Source organism: Neoarius graeffei, chromosome 7, assembly GCF_027579695.1.
Source record: "Neoarius graeffei isolate fNeoGra1 chromosome 7, fNeoGra1.pri, whole genome shotgun sequence".
NCBI lineage: Eukaryota > Metazoa > Chordata > Actinopteri > Siluriformes > Ariidae > Neoarius > Neoarius graeffei.
Genome location: NC_083575.1, coordinates 74,718,036 through 74,736,056, shown reverse-complemented (window position 1 = coordinate 74,736,056; position 18,021 = coordinate 74,718,036). Strand labels below are relative to the sequence as shown.

At 41.1% G+C, this 18,021-nt stretch overlaps 1 protein-coding gene across 1 annotated transcript in view; it reads left to right on the top strand.

The window, feature by feature from the left end:
* Positions 1 to 2,730: 2,730 nt before the first annotated feature.
* lrpap1 (low density lipoprotein receptor-related protein associated protein 1) overlaps positions 2,731 to 18,021 on the top strand; it is a 43,049-nt gene continuing 27,758 nt past the window's right edge. The window contains exons 1-2 of the mRNA XM_060926404.1: positions 2,731 to 3,000; positions 16,109 to 16,253. Of these exons, the coding sequence (XP_060782387.1) occupies positions 2,839 to 3,000; positions 16,109 to 16,253 (307 nt within the window). The 5' untranslated portion in view covers positions 2,731 to 2,838. The remainder of the gene's footprint in view (positions 3,001 to 16,108; positions 16,254 to 18,021) is intronic.

Sequence of the window (18,021 nt, the reverse complement as noted above, 5' to 3'; positions counted from 1 at the left end):
TACATTTAATTTGCAAAATTTACATCAATAATCCTGGTATTACTGATACAATGTATGTTAAATAATCAAGTTTATAGTTCAGTCATTCTCTTTAGTAGATAATTGCTTACTTGACTGTACATATATAATCCTTTTTAATTCAGTTGTTTTCTCTGGGATCTAAAATTTCTTTTTATTCAGTACATGCTTATTTGATCCCTTTAACTTGATAAATATGCCTATTACAATAGGAGTGTATAATGTGGAATAAAACAATCAGCACTTTGGATTATATATTGGAATTTTTTCTGGTGTATAAGGGCTTATGGGTGTATGTAAGGGAAAAGTACAGATTTTATAAGGGCATGGGTAACTAAAGGTTGACATGTTGGAAATTTATTAACCCTTTGATGCAAAACATGTGTCAAAAGTGACCCAGCTGAGTTTTTATCTTCTATATCTTTGCAATTAATTAATTCCATCATTCAGTATTCAATGTATTCCTCAATTAACTTGTTTTTGATCATCATACATCCTTATTTTATTTTTTCCTTTCTTACTTTTTGAATAGAAACCCTTTTTGTATCACTACCCTTCTAATGCACAACATGGGTCAAAAACGACCTGCATTCATTTTCCAGGTTATTTCATGCATGGCTGAGTGTTTCTATGATCTCATCTCATCTCATTATCTCTAGCCGCTTTATCCTGTTCTACAGGGTCGCAGGCAAGCTGGAGCCTATCCCAGCTGACTACGGGCGAAAGGCGGGGTACACCTTGGACAAGTCGCCAGGTCATCACAGGGCTGACACATAGACACAGACAACCATTCACACTCACATTCACACCTACGGTCAATTTAGAGTCACCAGTTAACCTAACCTGCATGTCTTTGGACTGTGGGGGAAACCGGAGCACCCGGAGGAAACCCACACGGACACGGGGAGAACATGCAAACTCCACACAGAAAGGCCCTCGCCGGCCACGGAGCTCGACCCCGGACCTTCTTGCTGTGAGGCGACAGCGCTAACCACTACACCACCGTGCCGCCCTGTTTCAGTAAATATCTTGTTTTTGTTTAGCATAAATCATCATTTTTATTTTTCCTTTCTTAAGTTATGAATAAGCACAGCTTTTGTAATTCTACATCAAGTTTACACACATGGGTCAAAAACGACCCGCATGCATTTACTCCAGCGTTTGGTGGGAACTGTGAATTGTGCTTGTGTCAGACATTTCACAGCTCAGCACAGCGCCCTTTGCCCATCTAATACATGCAAGTAATGTTTTTCAATTGTTCTAACATTACCTTAGAAAAAAATGGATTATGTTTAGGTTACCTTGAGAGTGAGTAGATTACTTGTCAGAAAGTTACAAGTAATTACTATTAGCTACCGAGCTGTTGACATATTCTACTTTAGTTAGCTAATTTTATTGTAGTTGGCTTAGCTAACTACATAGTTAATAAATAAATAACTGGCCCCATTCACTGCTAAAGTAATTACTTGAAACAAATTATTATTATAGTATTAAGACATTTAATTTTAAATCACACTTGGATGACCCATGTGTAGTAATATAAAAAGTATTTTTGTTCATAAAGTAGGAAAGAAAAAAATTAAATTAATGATTTGTGGTAATTAAAGACAAGATATTTAAATAATACTTGGAATATTCAAACATAAAATAAATTGATTTCAAAAGATAGAGCAAAGAAAAACTCAGTCAGCATGAAATAACCTGGAAAATGAATGCGGGTCATTTTTGACCCACACTGTAAAAAATGATTTGTTGTTTTAACTTAAAAAAGTTAGTGCAAGGGTTGCCTTAAGGGCTGCCTTAAAATTTTGAGTTCACTGAAATTAATATAGTAAGTTCACAACAATTTAACTTACTATGTGAATTCCAGTGAACTCAAAATTTTAAGGCAGCCCTTGCACTAACTTTTTTAAGTTAAAACAACAAATATTTTTTTTTACAGTGCATGTTGTGCATTCGGTGGTGTAGTGGTTAGCGCTGTCGCCTCACAGCAAGAAGGTCCGGGTTCGAGCCCCATGGCCGGCGAGGGCCTTTCTGTGTGGAGTTTGCATGTTCTCCCGTGTCCGCGTGGGTTTCCTCCGGGTGCTCCGGTTTCCCCCACAGTCCAAAGACATGCAGGTTAGGTTAACTGGTGACTCTAAATTGACCGTAGGTGTGAGTGTGAATGGTTGTCTGTGTCTATGTGTCAGCCCTGTGATGACCTGGCGACTTGTCCAGGGTGTACCCCGCCTTTCGCCCATAGTCAGCTGGGATAGGCTCCAGCTTGCCTACGACCCTGTAGAAGGATAAAGCGGCTAGAGATAATGAGATGAGATGCTGTGCATTAGAAGGGGTGTGCATACCGTATGTTTTGCATCAAAGGGTTAAAAATGAATTGAACAGGAATGTTCTGAGTCAGTAGTGAGGTTCGTCAACAGAATTCGTTTTAATCCTTTATTAACGTGTTATATATCTTTATATTTCTCTTCATATTAAAATTTCCGCTCATATAAATGTATAATTATTGTGCAAGAAAAGTTTCCCGTTATTTTCAGTGCGTGGTTCTTCTCATTTGCCCAAATCTGTGTTCCTGTGAAACGGCTGAACTGAGATTTATGGGAAATGTACTCTTTCCTTCCTCGCTCCAGCGATATAAAAGAATAAAGCGCTAAGCGATTTTAAACTACATTACCCAGAATGCTTTGCAGCCGGGAAGCTGGGAATCATGTGATTATTGTGCTTCCTGGATGCAAAGGGAGATGAATGTATTATAAACCGCAGAGCTTTGGTTAGCCGTGTCCTTCCTCTTTTTTCTCCCGTTTGTTTGTAGTTGGTCTCATTATGAAGGTGTGCGGTTTGTTTTTGAGTTTGTGCCTCAGTGTGGAGGTAATGGCGGGGAAATACTCTCGGGAAGTCAATGAGCAGAAGGTGGCGAGTGACGGGAGAAATGCTGTGGAGTTTCGGATCGCCAAACTGAACCAGGTTTGGGAGAAAGCGAACAGGGTGAGCGGCTCAGGGCAGAGGCTGAGGGGTTATCTTCATCATCATCATCATCTGGCACAGTAATCTGAACATGTTTACCTCAGTGTTTCACCTGAACACTCAGGGCCGGCTCTAGGTCTTTGGCTGCCCTAGGCGAGATTGAGTTTTGCCCCCCCAGAAAAACCCCCTCTAATAACATCTAAATAACACTTTAATCTAATCACTCTATTCTATTACTATTAAACAATGTACGGTGCATGGACAATAAACAAGAAGTCATTTTTATCTTTTTCATTATTGTTATCATCATTATTCACATAAAGCGTCACAAAGTAAAATGACCACACAAATTCAATACATATCTCCATATAATGGGCAAAAACTCTTCCGCACCCTGTTCAAAGTGTAGTGCATGGACAATAAACAAGAAATTATTTTTAGTTTCTTTTTTGCTATTAAAAGAATTAACAAATTCTGAATCTGAAGAATTAACAAATTAAATGAATAAAAAATTCTACAATTCTAAATTGTGCAAACTTAAACACCCTGTTAGGACATCAATGGGCTGTATTTTCAAACAAAAGTGCTATTATGGGTACTTTGTTATTGAAGTAACATTACAGTGGGACTCGTCTGGTCTTCCTAATGGCAAATTCCTTGATAATATCTCATCTCATCTCATTATCTGTAGCCACTTTATCCTTCTACAGGGTCGCAGGCAAGCTGGAGCCTATCCCAGCTGACTACGGGCGAAAGGCAGGGTACACCCTGGACAAGTCGCCAGGTCATCACAGGGCTGACACATAGACACAGACAACCATTCACACTCACATTCACACCTACGGTCAATTTAGAGTCACCAGTTAACCTAACCTGCATGTCTTTGGACTGTGGGGGAAACCAGAGCACCTGGAGGAAACCCACGCGGACACGGGGAGAACATGCAAACTCCACACAGACAGGCCCTCGCCGGCCACGGGGCTCGAACCCAGGACCTTCTTGCTGTGAGACGACAGCGCTAACCACTACACCACCGTGCCGCCCCCTTGATAATATCATCAAATGATATTTCTCTTGAGATCTCTTGGTTGATGCTCATCAGAGCAATAGGGCTGGGTATCACCAGATACCTCACGATACGATACTATGGCGATATTTTGCCCACGATAACGATAATATCACGGTACAGCGATTCTGCGATAATCGATATATTGCAAGAAATTTCAACCACATCACAATATCTGTGTCACTGAAGAAAATCAGAATTTATTGACCACTGTAAAATTACATTTCACATACATAACTACACACTCTTGCCAGACATATATGTGTCTCTATTCCACTGCTGGCAAAACCAAGAGTTGCTTCACTACAACATACAGAAAATTCCCATTTCTGTGCTAATATTATCAACTTTTCTGTAAGCATGGACACATCAGTGCTGCTTAACAAGCAGAATCAAATTGTTTTATGAAAACTTAAACCTTGCACTGCAGATTGCACATACATTTCAGTGCTAACACTAATATCAATTTGTTCTTTGTAAACTTGAGAACATATACCGGAGAACATTTAACTTGTGCTTATTTTGCAGGAACAACACACTGTCTGAAACACATTGAAAAGTGCAGTGGGTATCTTAATTTAATTGGAGCGAAACAGGTTTTGCAAAGTGCGTACTCTTTGTCCGGCTAACTGTTTTTTTTTTCTCCTTTCCTTTGGAATCCAAAGTGCCTCCAAACATCTGCCTTAAAGTTCGGCGGCGTCTCTAGGTTTATGTTAACAGCCATGCTTGCCTGTTTTTTTTCCTCACTGCAACCGCCGGGGGAAAAAAGAGAAGACGAAGAGTGCCTTGCAGTGAGGTAGCGGCACAGCGACACCTCGTGGAGTGGAGGTGCGGAAGTTGTACTGGATTTACAACCCGTCTGAAACATGATTTTATTATTTGAAAAAATATCGATATTCAAATTTTGAGTATCGATATTGAATCGGAAGACAAAGTATCGCGATATATCGCCGTATTGATATTTTTGCACACCCCTACAGAGCAAGCCCATTCAGACGTTCTTGACTCATTGTTGACCTTACGTATGTCTTCAGCAGTTTTAATTTTGAAAAGCTTCTTTCAGCAGAAGCTACTGTCACAGGTAGTGTAACAGCAGAGGTAAGGAGCGCGTATTTCTACATCCCCAGCCGCATCAGAGGTGTTGTAAAAAAGGTTTTCAACCTTTCATAAGCCAGGGCGCACTTTTTTCAATGAAAAAATCTCAAGGCACATCACCAATAGAAATGTTGACTGAAACTAAAACGCTGTTGCCAATATTTACAATATACAGTCATTCTATAATTTTCCACGGTACACTTGGTGATCTCTCACGGCACACTAGTGTTCCGCGGTACTAGAGTTCGGCAGCACAGTGGTTGAAAACACTGTACACCACTGATGCACTTGGTAACATCTCCATTCAATAACTCCATCCCTCCTTTTTGGTGGGGTTTTGGTCGCCCTTGGCGCCCCTGGGCACACTTTGCGCTCTAGGCAATTGCCGGCGCTGGTAAAGAGAACACATCTGAGTGCTTGTTTTGTTTCCCTGCAGTCTTGACGCACTGAGATTGTTTCTTGTTTTCAACGCGTTTATTATATTTTCCTCCAGGAAGCTCTTCGCAACATGGTTGCTTGAATGAGCTGCTAAACTGTCATATTTTAATGAGAACACAGATCAACAAAGCAACTTTGTTTTATTTAAAAAAAAAAAAACGTGCCAGGCACCATTGGAATATCTCGCTGCGAAACGTGTTCGGTGCATAAAAGACCTTTACTTCAGCCCAGACTGCTCAACGACACCGACAGACTGCTCCAAGTGCAGCCATATTCAAAACAAGCAACAGATCTATGTCAGTTATCTACGTTATGCAAAAACACTCTTTAGCCAACAACACTTAGGCTATTACATGGCCAAAACAGAGAATAGCCGCGGATGCGCACTTGAGCGCTTATTGTTTCATGATTAACAACCACCACCACACCCCATCCCGCTTTTTTTTGACAAATCGCACCCTGACTACATGCTTTGCTGTACAATTAAATTAGGCTAAGACATTATAATGCTGGGCGGCACGGTGGTGTAGTGGTTAGCGCTGTCGCCTCACAGCAAGAAGGTCCTGGGTTCGAGCCCCGGGGCCGGCGAGGGCCTTTCTGTGTGGAGTTTGCATGTTCTCCCTGTGTCCGCGTGGGTTTCCTCCGGGTTTCCCCCACAGTCCAAAGACATGCAGGTTAGGTTAACTGGTGACTCTAAATTGACCGTAGGTGTGAATGTGAGTGTGAATGGTTGTCTGTGTCTATTGCCGCTTTTCCACTACAAACGCGGCTGAGTCGGGCTGAGCCGTGCCGTGCTGAGTTGGGCTGAGCCGTGCCGTGCTGAGTCGAGCTGAGTGGGGCTGTTGGAGTTGCATTTCGACTACAACCGCGCTGAACCGTGCTGGCTGGAAGTGGGTGGACACATTGGGTGGAGTTAGCGAAAGTGGGTGGACGTCAGGTGATGTCGTTAAGCAGCGCAAACAGTGACATCAGTGATCTTTTAAGCGGTAGTCTCACGACCCGGATAGTAAACAATAAACATGGAGGACATGGAGTCGTTAGTGTTGCTGGTCTTGGTGCTGTGGCTTGTTGTCACCGACAACGCGGACAGATACTGGCAAGAGCGTATAGATGAGGCGAGGCGCATAAGGCTTCAGAAATTCTCGTAATTCGTAATTCTTCTTCTTCTTCCGGGTTTGCGGTGTTTACAGATCCCAGCGCGCTCGCGGGGCGTGTGTGGGCATGTGAGGACACTCCTCCTCACCAATCAGTGCACAGGGGAGTGTCTGCTCACGCCCCCAACCTCACTCGGCTCGCTTTGGCTCGCTTCAGCCCTACTCCAAAACGGTGCGAGTTTTAGGGGCTAAGCAGGGCTGAAGCGAGCTGAGTCGTGCTGGTTTTTGGTAGTCGAAACGCGAGCCGTGTCGGGCTGAAGTGAGCTGAAGCGAGCTGAAGTGAGCTGAAAAAGGGTAGTGGAAAAGGGCCATATGTGTCAGCCCTGTGATGACCTGGCGACTTGTCCAGGGTGTACCCCGCCTTTCGCCCGTAGTCAGCTGGGATAGGCTCCAGCTTGCCTGCGACCCTGTAGAAGGATAAAGCGGCTACAGATAATGAGATGAGATGAGACATTATAATGCTGACTCGTTTTCAGAATAGTGGAAGTCATAATTTTTCTCCCCCCGTTTCTGCGCCCCTGGATGGACGCAGCGCCCTTAGCATTTGCCTATATTGCCTATGCCACGGGCCGGCTCTGTGAACACTCTAACAATAAAGGGCACTGAGGAGAGCGGGGTCTGGGGAACAGCAGGGCTCTGAACATTGCCAAGAGGAGGAATAAAACACACACACAGCACTGTGGAAGTGTCTGAGACACGTGCAGAGAGATACTGTAAAGAGGACTTCAAAAATAACTAGTCTAGATTTACATTTCCTGAAGGAAATACTAATGCTTGAAAAGATGGATAGATAGTGATTGAGAGAGAAAAAGGCAGATTCTACCATAACAGAGGCCAGTTAAGTCCCATCTCCTTAAATTGCTGAATTAATTATTTTGATCATTCTATTAAGTTTTTCTAGTAGCATTTGGGGTCTTGGACATTCACAGTAAATTTTAGGACAGTAGTCCTGGTAACTAATTAATAAAAGCCTGACATGACAGACATGCTAAATGACAATAGAAACACATCGGTTTCTATCATCAAAATCTGACAGACAAACTAACGTCTACCATCATATTCTGACAGACACTCTAGATGACAATAGCAACAAAACTGTTTCTTACATTATTAATCTGACAAATTTAGTAATAATATTAAATACCTCATCACTAGAACCAAATAATAAAATAAAATATTGAAATAAAAAAGATAAATTTTATTTTCAAAATTGAAATATCAACAATAATTGTCAGAACAGTGACGATAGACACGACTGTGTCACTTTCGTGGGGAAATAACACATTGAAACGGCCTGTCGGCTGAAAGGGTCGCAAGTGGCTCTGATTTATCTCAACTTACGATAGTTTTCCTCCAGAAAAATTTAAATATTGCACAAATATATTCTCAATGTTTCTATCGTCAAAAATTTCTATCATCAGGATAGCTGACTGAAAATCTTACCTTGATTTATTTGATGAAATCTAGCTGTCAGAACTCCAAGTCTTGCCCGGAAGTAAATGTCCGCTGTCACAAAAATCATGCGCAGTAGAATTTCCTCTTTGCATCAGTCAACATGTGCGTGGTGAGGGCTTGAATTTTGCTGTCGTCAGGTGCATTTGACTGACAGACTGACGATAGCATTTTTTAAAAATAACTGTGGGCTTCTCTCGTGAACGAAATAGTTTTTTCGCTGTTAATCTATTTCAACTCTATCTGTTGACACCCAAAAATGATAAAGCCTGCTTCCACACGATAACTACCAAAGATCCATAATGGCCGAGTCTATCGTCAGGTCATCTGACAGAAATTCACTGACGATAGCAACAGGGATAATGAAAGTGATTTTTAAAATGGGAGTTATGTCTGTCAGATATGTCAAAGAAATAGAACTTGATTATTTAAAAATCTTTTATTGATATACTCAGTGTATTTTTAAATGACATGTGCTGTTTTAGAAGACCAAATACCATATTTTCAATCTTGAAAATATTACCTCACTGAAAAAGGACAAGAAAAATTTCTTATTTTGTGGGCAAGTGGTTAATGGATCCAGTTACGGTAGAATCTGCCGAAAGAGAGAATGATTGAGAGAGAGGTTGAAAGAGAGTGGGAGTGAAACAGTGATGGGAGAGATTGAAGATGAGTGAAATCTGTGAAAGAGAGAGGGAGTGAAACAGTGATTGAGAGAGTGAAACCTGTGAGAGAGATTGAAAGAGTGAGGGAGTGAAACAGTGATTGAAAGAGAGTGACAGAGTGAGTGAAAGAGGGAATGAAGAAGTAAGAGTGAAACCTGTGAAAAAGAGAGGGGGTGAAACAGAGATGGAGAGAGAGATTGAGAGTGAAACCTGTGAAAGAGGAGGAGTGAGGGAGTGAAACAGTGATGGGAGAGATTGGAGGAGAGTGAAATCTGAGAGAGATTGAAAGAGACAGGGAGTGAAACTGATAGAGCAAGTGAAAGTGATTGAAAGAGAGTGACAGAGAGAGTGAAAGAGGGAATGAAAGAGTAAGAGTGAAACCTGTGAAACTGAGAGAGATGGGGGAGAGAGAGAGATTGAGAGTGAAACCTGTGAAAGAGGAGGAGAAGAAAGAGATTGAAAGGGTGAGGGTGTGAAACAGTGATGAGAGAGACTGGAGGAGAGAGTGAAATCTGAGAGAGGGAGTGAAAAAGTGATTGAAAGAAAGCAAGTGAAACAGTGATTGACAGAGTGACTGAAAGAGGGAATGAAGGAGTAAGAGTGAAACCTGTGAAAGAGACATGGGGGAGAGAGAGATTGAGAGTGAAATTTGTGAAAGAAGAAGAGCAAGAAAGAGTGAAAGGGTGAGGGAGTGAAACGGTGATGGGAGAGACTGGAGGAGAGAGTGAAATCTGAGAGAGATTGAAAGAGAGAGGGAGTGAAAAAGTGATTGAGAGAAAGCAAGTGAAACAGTGATTGAAAGAGTGACAGAGACTGAAAGAGGGAATGAAGGAGTAAGAGTGAAACCTGTGAAAGAGAGATGGGGAGAGAGAGGGAGATTGAGAGTGAAATCTGAAAGAAGAGTAAGAAAGAGAGATTGAAAGGGTGAGGGAGTGAAACAGTGATGGGAGAAATTGGAGGAGAGAGTGAAATCTGAGAGAGATTGAAAGAGAGGGAGTGAAGATGAGTGAAATCTGTGAAAGAGGGAGTGAAACCTGTGAAAAGAGGGAGTGAAACAGAGAGGTTGAAAGAGTGAGGGAGTGAAACAGTGATGGGAGAGATTGAAGGAGAGAGTGAAATCTGAGAGAGATTGAAAGAGAGAGGGAGTGAAACAGTGATTGAAAGAGTGACAGAGACTGAAAGAGGGAATGAAGGAGTAAGAGTGAAACCTGTGAAAAAGAGAGGGGGGTGAAACAGAGAGATGGGGGAGAGAGAGATTGAGAGTGAAACCTGTGAAAGAGGAGGAGTAAGAGAGATTGAAAGGGTGAGGGAGTGAAACGGTGATGGGAGAGACTGGAGGAGAGAGTGGAATCTGAGAGAGATTGAAAGAGAGAGGGAGTGAAGAGTGAAATCTGTGAAAGAGGGAGTGAAACAGGTTGAAAGAGTGAGGGAGTGAAACAGTGATTGAGAGAAAGCAAGTGAAACAATGAGAGTGATAGAGACTGAAAGAGTGAAATATGTGAGAGTAAGAGTGAAACCTGTGAAAAAGAGAGGGGATGAAACAGAGATGGGGGAGAGAGAGATTGAGAGAGAGTGAAACCTGTGAAAAAGGAGGAGTAAGAAACAGATTGAAAGGGTGAGGGAGTGAAACGGTGATGGGAGAGATTGGAGGAGAGAGTGAAATCTGTGAAAGAGGAAGTGAAACAGAGAGAAACAGCGACTGAAAGAGAGTGGATGAGAGAGAGATTGAAAGAGGAGAGAGAGATTGAGGGAGTGAAACAGTGATTGGAAGAGATTGAAGGAGTGAGGGAGAGACTGAAGGAGGGAGATTGGAGTGAGTGAAACCTGTTGAAAAAGAGAAGGAGTGAGAGAGTGAAACAGGAAAATGTTGTTCCTGAAAGCACTACACAGTGGTACCTCGGGCTACGAACTTTATTCATTCTTTGACTCCGTTTGCGAACCGAATAAATTTTTCCCATTGAAATTAACGTAAATCCAATTAACCCGTTCAGCGGCCCTAGAAATATAGTTTTTTTTTCTAACTTTTTATGAGTTTGTGTGGAAAAAATACAGAAAGGAATTAAAGATAACCTTAATTATAGAAAAATACAGTAATGCTAAAATAAAACATAATTGTACAGTACACTTTACCTTTGTGGTTGATAGTTGTTTGGCGAGATCAGAAACACGAACACCGCGTTCATGTTTAACTGTTATTTCCTTCTTCGTTTCAACAGTAATACGCTGAGGCTTCTTAACAGCACTATCACTAACACGTTTCACTTTCTTGGGAGCCATAATGAGGGTTAATTTAATGCAAAAAGCAAAAAAGAAATTGTATCAACACAATGCAATGACGAACAATGTTCACAGCGTGCCACCTTGAGTACAACTGATGCTGCCGCACGCCTCATGTGGTGCGGAAGCCCACCAGTTTGTGTGTTCGTGCATCGAAGCGTCATTCGCGAATCGAAGCAAAATTTGTTCGGAAATGGTGTTCGCAGCCTGATTTGTTTGTGAATAGGGACGCTTGTGACCCGAGGTTGGACTGTAGGTGCTACGAAGTTTGGTGTAAAACTGTTCAAAGGTAAGATGGAGTTGTGATTTTATTTAATCAATTTCAAAACAAAGGATTTTATGTGACTGGGTGTAGATAAACGATACAAGTCTGTGCCATGCTGTTCTTACATTTGCATGCTACTTTTGAAGTTTTGAAATAATTGATAATTTAAAAAAAAAATCACCTGTGTATTTATACTAAAACAATTATCCACCTCAGGCTCAGTGAATATCGGTGAATAATAACCTTGACTTCGTCTCAGTTATTATTAACTCTTTATTAACTGAGCACGAGGTCTTTACGGGAAAATTTCAACCGAGGTCTTGACAGTACAGACCGAGCCATAGGTACAAAAAGACCTCGGTCTGATATTTTCCCATAAAGACCGAGCAGGCGAGGTTCATAAGGAGTTTATTATATGAGTGATTCCACGCTTATCAGGGTCTCCGCGGATCCTTAAAAAGTCTTATTTTTAATATGTGTTTTTTTAAGGTCTTAAAAAGCATTATATTTCGCTATTTTTTGAGCTATGGTATTAAATTTCACATGGGAGGTATTAAATTTCATCCGGGTAGCCTACGGTAAATGAAAAAAAAAACCCATATGTGTGGATTTTTTTTTTCCGCGCTAACGTTATTTATTCAACCAGCGTCGTTTGTTATCAAGATGCTGAACAAGTAGCACAAGAGCCGTTGTGTGTCTAGCACTAGTTCTAATAGCGCAGGAACCACGCCACTGGGGGCAGTGTGTTCTTTTATCCATGTAGTAGACAGTGATGGGAATAACGGCGTTAGAAATAAACGGCGTTACTAACGGCGTTACTTTTTTTTAGTAACGAGTAATCTAACTAATTACTTTTTACATCGTTATAACGCCGTTCCCGTTACTTACAATAAAATACTATGCGTTACTTTATTAAAGCTGTTCTCATCTGGCACACTGCTCGTTCAGCCTTTCTTTACTCTGCTTTCGTGTGGGGCGGGGAGACACGAGACAACGGCACAGTAAGCCAATCAGAGTAGATTTAGACAACATACGTAGGTAGGCCACGCCTACTGCACGCCTACTGCTCTTTCAATCGGAAGACCCAGCGATGGCGAGCGGTCAGCCCAGCACTGCGCTTTCACACTGGAAATACAGCCAGGACTTTTCATTACTTGAAATAAAAGGCAAGAGTGTTTACGTGCAATGCACATTATGTCGAGGAACAAAGCGTTTGTCCTCGTCAGTGGCCAGTAATTAGTAACAATTTTAATAACTACAGAAATATATTACATTTGATAGATGTCTTATCTCACACTGTCCCACAAAAATATTAATATAGTGTAGATAACATTACTAATTGGTTCTGTTAAGTGTCCATTTCAGTCATTAAACACATTTAACATTCACTTTTATTATGATTACACTAATTGAATTTGATTTTTTTTTTGAGGGGGAACAAAATGTAACGGAATAATTACTTTCTCTGGTAATTAGTTACTTTTATGACAAAGTAACTCCGTTACTAACTCAGTTACTTTTTGGGAAAAGTAACTAGTAACTATAACTAATTACTTTTTGAAAGTAACGTGCCCAACACTGGTAGTAGAACCATTGAGAGTAGAGCAGACGAGGAAGAAGTGGTTGAACTTGAACATGAACGGAGATGGGGAAGTGTAAGTTTAGTAACAAGTGGCTTGAGGAGCCAAAATACAAAAGTTGGCTAACAACAGCAACTTCAGAATATGAAGCGAGATGTAAGGTATGTCGGAAAGACATCAAGTTAACAACAATGGGCTGTAAAGCCCTTGACGCTCACTCGAAAGGGGAAAAGCATATGCGCTATGCTGCTAGTCGGGCAACAACAGTCCCCAGAGGCAGTTCGATCAGTAGTCAAACTTCCTTGCTTCCTCACTGTTTGTTCATGGCAGTACCCTACTATTAAAATATTGAGAAAGCAGTTAATGTTCTGTTTTGTTAACTGAAGATCAATTTGTTTCCTCACTGTTTGTTTACAGCAGTACCCTACTATTAAAATATCGAGAAGGCAGCTAATGTTCTGTTTTGTAAACTGAAGATGCACATTTTTTATAAAAAAAAAATGCTTTGAACTTAACCTAGAGTGTGCTTTTTTTTTTTTTTTTTTACTGTACGTATTTGTTCCGCGGTAGTGGTCTTATTTTTTATACTCGGTGGTCTTAAAATGGTCTTAAAAAGTATTATTTTTGCTGGTCAGAAATGTGCAGAGACCCTGGCTTATGGGTACTGAAATGGGGACATGAACTTATTTTTAAAAATTCACCTAAAACCATTTCTTTTTTTGCCATCAGGTCACAAAACATGTAATCTTTAATGAATGATATGTTAAAAGATAACTTTAATTTTCTGAGATGTAATAAAAACATATTTATATGCCAAAGTCAAGCCTATGAGTTCCAAAATGATGTCTGTTACATTACTTCTGTTACGATTGTCCATCTCGCGTCTGTTACAAATTAATTACAATCTAGCTATATACCATGTTAATCTTATTGAAAGAATGTGTATGTTTATTCTACTACACATGTTTATTAATTATATTTGCTAAAACATCACCTTCCTATGTTTCAAAAAGTAATTCTACATTGTTAAAATTGAGAATCTATATGTCCACAACACTTCTGTTACGTTCTGACTTTGGCATATACATATGTTTTTATTACAGCTCAGAAAATTAGTTATCTTTTAACATATCATTCATTAAAGATTACATGTTTTGTGACCTGATGGTAAAAAAAGAAATGGTTTTAGGTGAATTTTTAAAAATAAGTTCATGTCCCCATTTCAGTACCCATAAGCGTGGAATCACTCATATAGTTTTTTGATTTTGAAGATTAAAATAGACAGTCATTATAACAAAGCATGATGATGCTTTCAGGTACTGTTTTTGTTGTCATAAAGTTGTAATCTTCATCATGGCCTTCGTGTTCGCTTCCTTGTGCAGCCACTTCGGAGTAATAAAATTCGCTTTCTGAATGCTCTTCATTACTCATTTCTTGAACAAAACGGTGACTCATTTTTTGTCTTTTGTGTTTCGGCTGTTTTTGATTTCTAGTTAACCATTTTGTTTGTTTTTTGCAACATTGAAAGCCGGTGCCTTGGAAAGACCGTCTGTAATCACCCACCGGCATTATGGGACAATACTGTCCACTAAGGAACCAATCAGAGTGCACGATTTTACCGGAAGTAGCTTGTGCCATATAATAATCAGTGATATTCACTGAGCCTAAGGTGGATAATTGTTAAATACGGTATATAGGGATATTCTGGTTATTTACTGGAGCCCTATAGGAGCAGCAGCAGCTTCTTCTTCTTCTTCTTGAACTTGTAACACATTAGGCCAAAGTTGACATCTACTGATTTTCAAGTTGTTGAGGTTTGCTTTAAACTCACTGATTTGAAGTGATCAGTGAAACCGGCTGATAACTCAAAGAGCTCAGGAATAAAAAATTTTCCTGTTTTTAATTTTTTTTTTTTAAAGGGCACAGACCCCCCTCACGCGATGCTTCACACTTTACAACCACTAAATAAAGTATAGAATGAGGGCTCTATATCATGCACTATATATCCTATACGAGTGCTCATCCTGGAGCCAGATATAACACGTCCAACATGTAACACATTGAGGACTTTATAACAAGTTCATGAACTGAATCAGGTGTTTGGAGCAGTGTTGTAGTCAAGTCACTAAACCTCAAGTCCGAGTCCAGTCTCGAGTCTCCAGTGTTCAAGTCCAAGTCGTTAAAAAAAAAAATCAAGTCGAGTCTGAGAACAAGACTCCAACCGCACCATTTGACGGTGACTGTTTCAGCGCCATCAACATTAGTTTATCCCTGAACATGACGTGTGAGCAGGTGAATGTGCATATCAGGGAGTTTGAAGTATTCTGTCAGAGATGGTTGGGAGACAGATGTAAGTGCAGAAGGTGTGCTTATTAATACAAGTGAAGAAGGTAAACAATCCAGAACGGCAGGCAAAATAGTAAAACAGTGAAACAGGCAATAGGTCGAGCGAGGCACAAACAGGCTATCGTAGGCTCGGCAGAATCAAAGACGGGAAACAGGAAATCAGGGATCAGGAAACCAAGCAAGGAAATAAGGCTCGGTAATGTGTCAGCAACACAACTCAATACTTCGCAAAGTAAGTGTGGCTACACAGTTTTTATATCGGTGTGCTGATTGCACCTTAATCCTGTGCAGGTGAGAGTCCGCTTGGCGTGCGTGTGCTGTCCAGGCCGCCCGAGAGTCTATCTGATGCACGTGCTAAGGCGCGCAGGTGTGACACTCTTGCACGAAATTAGTACACAATAAATGTAGATATAAATATCTTATGCCAAATTATTATGGCATGTTACAAAAAATAAAGAAAAAATCCGAGTCCTTGTCTTCAGTTTATGAGTCCAAATGCAGTTAATGTACGAGTCCAAATGCAGTTGATGTACAAGTCCGAGTCATCAGTGCTCAAGTCCAAGTCGAGTTATGAGTCCTTAAAATTAGGCCACGAGTCGGACTTGGGTGCTACAAGCCTAGTTTGGAGTAAAGAAGACTTGAAACTGTGCAGGACCAAGCCTCTGGTACAGGAGCTAATGATTTATCGTGTTATGCTGGCTTAATTATCAGACTGTATATTTCCCTCTGAGGGATAATCTGGTGTTTTAAACTCCACATGAACCTTGTTTGTCTTCCTTTTCCTCGTACAGATGCAGCTCGCCCCAAGGCGGCTGTCTGAACTCCACAGCGACTTGAAAATTCAGGAGAAAGATGAGCTTCAGTGGAAGAAGATAAAGGCCGAGGGACTGGACGAGGACGGTGAAAGAGAGGCCAAGCTTAGACGCAACTTTAACAGTAAGACCACACAGATCTGGCGTTTTGTGCCTCTAGGAGGTGGAGACAGTACAAAGCCTCGAATGGCTCAAGAAGACATCTGGAATGAAATCTCTCTGTGGTAGGAGGCACTGAGGGAATCGACCTGTCAGGGAGACTTAAATTCCTACCAGCATCCCAGGCTGAGATGATCTAGTTGTGTGATTAATTGCTAAATTTCTGCGGAGTCATTTGTGAGGTGTATAAGGATTAATCAGTAACTCTAAACACCAGCTTATCCACCAGCCCAGAAAACCTCAGGCTCTTCTGCAAGAGTAGAACAAATGATTACGTCCTCACTTCAGCTACAGAAGGTGCAAGATCTATAGATTAGCCAAAGTGTTTACAGGAGGTCTCTGAAATTACTCTTCTCTGAATTTTCACATAAATAGGCAGAAGAAAATTTGCAGCAGGAAAACCTACTCACTGAAGGGGAAATGACACGCCATGTGAGAATCAGTTTCACAAGACTTAAGGCCCGGTCCCACAATTCCTTTAACTATAACGATAACTATAAATAAATGGGTCCCCTGCAATTTATGTGGTTGGTGGTCACCAGACCAATAACAATACCTATAGCCCGGGCCTGGGTTTATCTGTATCGGGGAGATTGCTTCTGGAGTGATTTCCCTCCCCCCAGGCCTGGATCTGATCCGATAAAACATCTGACCAATCAGGTCATTGTTTACATGTGACGTTGTCTGACCACATGCTATTTTTCCCTGGGTATCTTTGTACATCCTTGTTGCATCATGAAGTCACAGAATATGGATTCACAGAAAATAAAAAATATAATACAAAGCACGGACCTTTTATTCACAGATGTGTGATTATTTTCCATGAAATATCAATAGCAAGTTAATAAAGTAAACATATATAAATGCAGGTCAGATCTTTTAATTATGAACTTCGGCAGTGGCGGCACGGTGGTGTAGTGGTTAGCGCTGTCGCCTCACAGCAAGAAGGTCCGGGTTCGAGCCCAGTGGCCGGCGAGGGCCTTTCTGTGCGGAGTTTGCATGTTCTCCCTGTGTTCGCGTGGGTTTCCTCCGGGTGCTCCGGTTTCCCCCACAGTCCAAAGATATGCAGGTTAGGTTAACTGGTGACTCTAAATTGACCGTAGGTGTGAATGTGAGTGTGAATGGTTGTCTGTGTCTATGTGTCAGCCCTGTGATGACCTGGCGACTTGTCCAGGGTGTACCCCGCCTTTCGCCCATAGTCAGCTGGGATAGGCTCCAGCTTGCCTGCGACCCTGTAGAACAGGATAAAGCGGCTACAGATAATGAGATGAGATGAACTTGGGCAGTCCAAACAGTTAATTGTTTTAGACTGCTTACATTTTTATCCGTGATGCATCAACTGTATGAAATCAATAACCAATCTGTAATAAACTGAAACGTCTGTGACCATTCCGTAAATTATTAGCATCTGTGATGCAGCCGTATTAAAATCCATAACCATGCTGTATTTTGTATCCTTTTTTTATCCCCCGCTGGCCAAAAGGCCTGAAGGGGGATTATGTCGTGACAATGTCTGTCCGTCCCAGGAAGGGTGCTCACCTTCTGAAATCAACTCCCCTCACAATTTGTGGAGGAATTTCACGAAACCTGGTAAAAGGCCTTGTTATATGACGCTAATATGCAGATTGCAATTTAATTTCGTTTGTGAAAATTTGACCAGAGTTTTGACCCTTGATTAAATAACTTGTACTTTGACAATTTCATGAGGGTGTACGTTCTTCTGAAATCAACTC